The sequence below is a fragment of the Pseudophryne corroboree genome, chromosome 10 (genome assembly GCF_028390025.1).
Source record: "Pseudophryne corroboree isolate aPseCor3 chromosome 10, aPseCor3.hap2, whole genome shotgun sequence".
NCBI lineage: Eukaryota > Metazoa > Chordata > Amphibia > Anura > Myobatrachidae > Pseudophryne > Pseudophryne corroboree.
In genome coordinates, this window is record NC_086453.1 from 285,763,752 (window position 1) to 285,771,451 (window position 7,700).

At 43.3% G+C, this 7,700-nt stretch overlaps 1 protein-coding gene across 1 annotated transcript; it reads left to right on the plus strand.

Moving 5' to 3' along the window:
• The first annotated feature begins 1,211 nt into the window (after positions 1-1,211).
• On the plus strand, positions 1,212-2,138 carry LOC134965308 (olfactory receptor 5V1-like). The gene has a single exon (XM_063941784.1). It carries the CDS (start codon positions 1,212-1,214, stop codon positions 2,136-2,138), a length of 927 nt encoding a protein of 308 aa, XP_063797854.1.
• Positions 2,139-7,700: the final 5,562 nt, after the last annotated feature.

The window sequence follows — 7,700 nt, forward strand, 5'->3', positions numbered from 1 at the left end:
TGCCCGGAGCAAGGGTATGTTTCGGAGCCCCCTCCCCTGTACTGAATTGGGGGCCTGGCCAATGTGTGGAGGCATGTGATATTTGAAAATAAATGTTTTTTAAAAATTCTAACTTAGTGACAGGGCCAGTTCTAGAACTTGTAAACTCAGGGCGAAAGTTCCCCGCCCCCAAGTTTAAAACAGGGCCATGGCTTCAACAGGATGTGACCACAGAATAGTACCAATTCACATTACACTGCACAGTAGTTTCCATTAATCACGTTACACCACACAGTAGAGATGCTTGTACACGTTACACCACAGAAGAGATGTTTATACATGTTAGGCCGCAGTAGAGTCACTCATACACTTTACACCACAGAAGAGCCGTTTATACATGTTATGTTGCAGCTTCTAATGCAGAGAGTGGTGCTGCAGCATCAATGTAGAGAGGATCTGTAGCAGCTGGGGAAGAAAGTGGTGCTGCAGCAGCTGGGGCAGATAGAGAGGTGTTTCAGCAGCTTGGGCAGAAAGAGGTGTTGCAGCAGCTGGGGAAGAGAGAGGTGCTTTAGCAGCCGGGGCAGAGAGAGGTCTGCAGCAGCTGAGGCAGAAAGTGGTGCTGCAGCAGTGAGGGCAGGGAGTTGTGTAGCAGGAGAAAAGTAACCCGGCTGCATAGCTACTAGCAGACAGTGAGACATATAAAGAGGATGGGCAGAGCTCTGGCATGTGCTGGATGTGAGTGTCTCTGGCTGTCACCACTGGCCTGCCCTGTTCACCACCTAGTCTCTGAGTCAGTGTGTGCCCCATCTTTGTGCCCCATCTGTGTTCCCCATCTGCGCCCTGTAACCTTTTTGACACCCGGAGCTCGCGCTCCACTGGAGCCACCCTCGCTACACCACCCTCGCTACACCCCTGAGTGCAGCTGGTCACAGCATAGCCAGTATAGCAGAGTATTGTGCAGTACACAGCAGCGTGCAGTATGCCACATATATGGAATCAAAGTCCCGAGAGACTCTGATGCCGAGAGGATAACATTCAGCCTCGAATGAGAATCCAAGTCTGGCGGAGACACCCAAGCCCGCTGCACAGGTGAGGTTGGTTCCCAATGTTCAGAGCAGCTCGAATTCCATGGAATCCAAACCGCTCATCTCTAATATATAATATGTTATAGTTTAAGGAAATGATCAATGTCACCTTCATGTTTTTTTCACAGATTTTGACTGATTGACTAAATGGCAACAAACGAGACTTATTTTGATGATTTTATCCTATTAGGATTTTCTGAAGCACCAAAAATATTTTCTTTTCTATTTGCAATGATCTATACACTGATTATTACTGGAAATTTAATAGTTTTTAGCATTATTCGGATTGACTGCCATCTACAGACACCAATGTACTTTTTCCTGAGTTTCCTATCCATATTAGATGTGTGCTTCGCTACAGTTGCTCTCCCGGCTATGATGGTCAATGCTATAACGGGCAACAGAAGGATTTCCTTCAACAGATGTTTCACACAGCTCTATTTCTTTGTGTCTTTTTCAGGAGCAGAAAGTCTTCTCCTAGCTGCCATGGCCTATGACCGATACGTGGCTATATGTAACCCACTGCACTATCTGCTCATTATGAATAAGATGTTCTGCTCATATTTTGTAGCAGGATGCTGTATCTGCGGATTCTTGAACGCAGTGTTCCACACTTCGTTGACTGTGAAATTGACCTTCTGTGGATATCGGGAAATCCACCATTTCTTTTGTGATATTCTCCCCATGCTTGAAGCAGCTTGTAGTGATATAGAAAGCAGCCAGGTGTTTATAAATATCCTCACCATTTTTATGGGAGTGTCCCCTTTTCTACTTGTGCTTTACTCGTACATACATATTATCTCCACCATACTGAAAATCCGCTCTTCTGCTGGAAGGCAGAAAGTCTTCTCCACATGTTCTTCTCACATAGCTGTTGTTAGTGTGTTTTACATAACTGGTATGTTTAACTACAATGGTCCTATTTCTGGAGATTACTTTGTCATTGTCCAAGTGTCGTCTTTTTTATGCAGTGTTCTGCCTCCATTGTTTAATCCTGCTATTTACTGTTTGAGAAACAAAGAGGTGAAAAGAGCATTGAAAAAAGTATTTACATTATATATACACCCATTCTGATGGCAAATTATTTCATATATTCCTAGCTGAAAATATTTATTTGGGCTGTTCCAGAATGGTACCTAAATTTGTTTGTTGCAATGTAAAATAATCAAATTGCACATACCACTAGCTGATTCAAAGCAAATACAGTGTGTACCTCAAAATAAGTGTAATTCACAAAACTGCGAAAACACTAAGGGGGATATACAATTTGTTCCCGAAGAGACATCGGGAGTCAAAACCCCCATTGTTTCTTCGGGTGCTGCGGCCGGGCTGTTTAATTAGCTCGGCCGGTAACCACTGCAGTTACACCCGTAAACACACTGGTTCAGTAAAACCTGTGTGTTTTCGGGTGAAATAGCCCCATTTTCATCCGAAAAATGGAGGCAGGTGAATCAATATCCCAGATAAGCCGCCGCACATGCCGGCTTATCGGGGCTAATTAGATAGCCCCCGGCGGCGTCACATTACACTCGCAATCGTTACGGACAAATTGAATATCCCCTATATATTGGTGAATTACCTGTCGTTGCCCGGGTTTACATTTTCCAGTTATTAAGTTATCAATGAGTTGGAAATAACTGTCAACGTACTAAAAAAATTAGCTTAGCAGCTCTTCCAACACACAGATGATGTGTCTGCCCAGTGTAGTTTGTTTTTGGGGTGTCGCCAGTAGCTCTGATCCCCAGCCTTTCTATTCAGTTCTATAATCACTTTTCCATTGTGAGATGGGTTTAAAGTTTTCCTTCTGTTATCAATGTTGCTATTCCAGGGCTTTTGAGAACACAACATTTTTTATCATTCTACCTCCATTTCTGTCAGTTATTTTAGTTCATTGATTTATGGTTATTTTAGATCACTCAATAATGGTTATTTCTCTCAGTTATTACAGTTTTTATTAAAGTTTTCATCCAAATCCATCCAGTATACACATGGGAGGTCCAACTGGGACCCCAACTTCCTAGTATGTCTTCTGGGATGCAATGTTTCCACTCTGTGAAGTTTTTTTCCAAACCCATCCAGTGGCAGGCTCAGAACAGGCTGCCCAGGTCACAGCTATGGCCAGCGTACACGAATTGAAGGTCCAACCGGGACGCAACAGATATATATTTCAGTAATACGTTTGCATTTGGTATACACAGAAGAAAAAAAAACATTTTAGATCACTGTATTGTTTATCATACTGCACTATGGGGGTAATTCCAAGTTGATCGCAGCAGGAAATTTGTTAGCAGTTGGGCAAAACCATATGCACCTGTGGGGGGGGGGGGGGGGGCAGATATAACATTTTCAGAGAGAGTTAGATTTGGGTGGGTTATTTTGTTTCTGTGCAGGGTAAATACTGGCTGCTTTATTTTTACACTGCAAATCAGATTGCAGATTGAACACACCACACCCAAATCTTGTACACACGGTGAGATCCTTCCTATGCCCGATTTTCACTTGCGATTTCCCTTGAACTCCCTGGAGCCCAGATAGCACAGATTTTGACTAACGTTTCTTGAGATAGGGACTATGTGTGCTTACGATTTTGGCTTATGTGAGATGTCATTGACATGTGAGATGAACTAGATAGTACACCAATCTAGCAAGGATTGACTTGCCTGCACAGTCTATCTTTTCTTGCGATGCCGACCTGGCGGGACCGCGCATCGGGATCGAATCGGGATCGCAAGGTGACTTTCACCTTGCGATCTGCACTAACTTTTCTTGCGATTTTGACTATGTAGTCAAAATCGAAAGAAAATATCTCACACCCTAACTCTCTCTGCACATGTTAAGTCTGCCTATCCTGCAGTGCACATGGTTTTGCCCAACTGCTAACAAAATTCCTGCTGCGATCAACTTAAAATTACCCCCTTTGGGTGGTGCTGTCATGGTCCAGGGCTAGTCACCTTGTCGCATTGTACTATTTGCCAGCTTGTTTCTGTGTTTCAGTGTGTAAGTGCAGGATGTAGGATATAACTGTGTTTTATCCTATACAGCCCATTGCCTGCATTCTCATTGGACCTGTGCATCATATACAATGGTGGCCAATAACAGGACAGTATATAATTAGATGCTGAACCTGTCATTTTACTGAATGTATTAGGTGAATCCCACTATGGGAAATAGTCCCTCTTGCTATATAAGTGTTTGTGTCTATCAGTGAATAATATCTCTAAGCCTGATACGTGTTTTACAAAATGCATATGCCCTATGTTTATACATGAAGATATTGATTCATTTATTATAATTTGTAATGTCTAGTTTTCCAGAGTGACTGCCCAGCCAGGTAAGCTGCTGTATCCTCTGTCCATTTGTCTATGCTGCTGTGTAGTGACACCCCATGCAGCCCCCCTCTCTGACCTACCTTACAGGAAGCCCCGATCAGCTGAATGGTTTCTGTCTTCAGGAATAACTAAGGGGTTAATAGTGTCTCATTTTATGGCCCAGGACAGCCAATCTCTTTATCAACATAATTAAATGTGCTTTGTTCTAGAGTGGTTCTTTACCACATCATCCAGAGCTGTCCCAGGTGTGCGACTCGTGTGCTGGCTGGAGCCGGATGACTTGTCAGCATTCCCTACCCTGGCGTGCAGAGGACCATCAGGCTAAGCAGCCGGGTCCAGCAAGTCTTGCAGCATTATCTTACCTAGCAGCAGAACCCCCAGCAGAGACTCGCAGCTAGGCAGCAGTCCAAGCTCTGTACTCCCTGAGGTGACTATTGACTGTCTAGGGGCTGAGGTTTCTGTGTTTGGTTCTTGTTATAATAATCTTATTTTATCTGTGATTGATATTAATGCTACCTGTTTATATTGTACATGTTGTGGTTTACATGTATAAATAGTGTGTATGTAATAAAGGTGCTTTTGTACCCTGCTATTGGGTATTTACTTGCTGTGATCCCAGGACCTACAATAGAACCGGTGTACCTTGCAAGAGCTATAAACGCTGCCTTTCTCAAGGTGGTTTTGGGTGATAGATGAGATTAACGTAAACATAAATCCAGTATCCTCATAAATGCCCCTTGTGCTTTTGTAATTCCATAGATTTATCTGCACACTGGCCAAGTGAATCTGACCAAGGAAGCTGGCAAAACCCTACTGTTTAGGAATACACTGCATTCGTTATAATTTTAATATACTTGATTTACACAAATTCGTTTTTAGCATATTAAGCACTAGCTAGTGAAGTCCACACTCTGGCCTTAAAATCAATTGCTGGGGTAACATCCACATGTGGATCAAGTCTCCAGGACTAATCGATTCCAATGTAAAAATAATATTGTTAGGAGCACTCACCAGTCTTCATAAGCCTTTTAATTAATCAAATCAGCAACATAGTTGTAGTGGTATCAATGTTTTGGTCCCCTCTGGGACCTTTGTCATACAAAATAGACCAAGCTGCACACTTATAGAGTCCAGTACAAGGAGTACAAGGCACATACATGTGTACATAATAAAAAGAAACAAGCCAGCATATCCAGATTATGCAAAATAGAAAAAAGTTTTATATGACCATAAAGTGCAAAAAGATACCAGCATTACTAGCAGTGAGACAATGAATACGATTGCTTATGCTCATCATGTTGAAGAAAGATGGATCAGCCTCATCTTATGCTGCCAAGTCAGTCTAGGTCGAAAGCCATTTCGGTGCTATCAATGCACCTTCATCATGTGTGAACCTGCTAAGGAGAGTGCACGGTTTCTATATGTATATTTGAGTTAGGTGGTCACAGCTTACTGCACCCCAACCTAGGGGTGGGGAGTATGTGAGTGCACCCCTCTCCGGAGAATGGCGAGTGCAGTGGATTCCCGTGTGTGTGGGAGTAATATATATATATATATATATATATATATAAAATCCAGCATTAGACAAGCCGCATACACCTCATCACAGACAAGTAGAGAGTGCCAGGTTAAAAAAAATAGAATTTTCAGTCAGAGCTTAGGAACCAGCAACAGCCAATTAGTATTTCAAAATATATTTATAAAGTGCAAAAATGTGCATAATCTAAAACAATTCATAGCAGGCAGGAGATGAAATGGTTGGAGCACGATAAGGGCCATGTTAGACCCCATTGCAGTCTCTCTAAATGATAAAAAAAATCTACAATTTAGAGGAACTGCAATGGGGTTTAACATGGCCCCATCATATGACAACCTTTTTATGTTCATGTACGAAAAACAACATATGTCTCATCCATTTTTTTCACAATTTATAAATTTTTACGTTCAGTACATTGAAGATTTGTTCCTCGTGTGGACTGGTAGAGTTGACTTGCTAACCGAGTTTATTGATTTTCTTAATTCACTCAGAACCACAATCAGGTTTACCCTATCTTTTAGTGACACAACTATCAATTATCTACATGTCTAAGTTGATTTTTATTTTTCATCAACTTGCTACTTGATTGTTTAGAAAAGAGACCACTAGGAACATCTTTTATCCAAGACCCTTGAAATGGGTATGGTATTGAAGGTCGACCACACGTAGGTCGACAGTGTCTAGGTCGACCACTATTGGTCAACAGGTATTCTAGGTCAACATGTCAAAAGGTCAACATGATTATTTAAATCTTTTGGTGTTGTTTTCGCCGTACAGTGACCAGGAACCTCAATTAGTGCTGCCGGCAGGGCTGTAACTAGGGTAGGGGCGGGCTCTCGCACAAACACTGTGGGTGAAACTGGCCACCACCAAGAAATGCCTAGCATCCGCATAAAGATATTCCCCACTCGAACCCACCAAGACAGTGAACTGCAGCTCCCTCCAATCCTGGGATCTGCCTCCCTCTCGGCTGCCTCCAATGTGCTCTCCAGAGATCTGGGAGAAGGAGAGCAGCAGTCGCTGGCCAGGAACCATCACCTCCTGGCCCTGCTGTGCTCTGCCGCCATAATGCTGCCGGGGAGAAGAACAGATTGGACCATTACCATCAGGTGTCCTATCCGGTTGCTAGGGCCACCAAGCTAGCGGGCCAGTGACAAGGGAGCCAGTTCCCGAGGTGGCTGCATTGGGTACACACCCCCACCCAAACTTCTCACTAGGTGAAAGCAGACTGCCCATGACGAGATGTGTTTTAACTGGCAGAGCCATGGTGACACCACAGGAGCTGGTGTGGAAGGTATTGTATGTTCGCATCTAGCAGCCGGCAGATGGGGAGTGAGGCGCATGCATGGTGCATTGTAGCGGCCATGGAGTTCCAGCTTCCATGTCCATGGGTCTATAATGGAGTTGATCAACTGTGATCTGTGTTATACACAGTAGCATTGTAGTGGGCCCCATGTGCAGAGTCTACAGTATATATAGCTTTAGGGTGCTGATATACAGTATGTGCTGTAGTATGGTACAGTATATAACAGTTATTATATATGTACTGTATTAGCACACGGTGCATGACCATTACATGCTCACAATCACCTGAGCAGCCTGGAGGTACACTTCCTCCCTGCATTACACTACTACTACTTTGGTCATAACATGTGTAAGGGGAACCACTGCTGTGTGAGCATAACATTTGTAATGAGCACTACTGTGCAGTGTAATGTGACTAACAGACACCAATGTGTGGTTGGTAATATTCTGTGGCCATGCCCCTTC

Coding starts and splice junctions, on each gene's coding strand:
- LOC134965308 (XM_063941784.1), top strand. CDS start 1,212: ATGGCAACAAACGAGACTTATTTTGATGATTTTATCCTATTAGGATTT.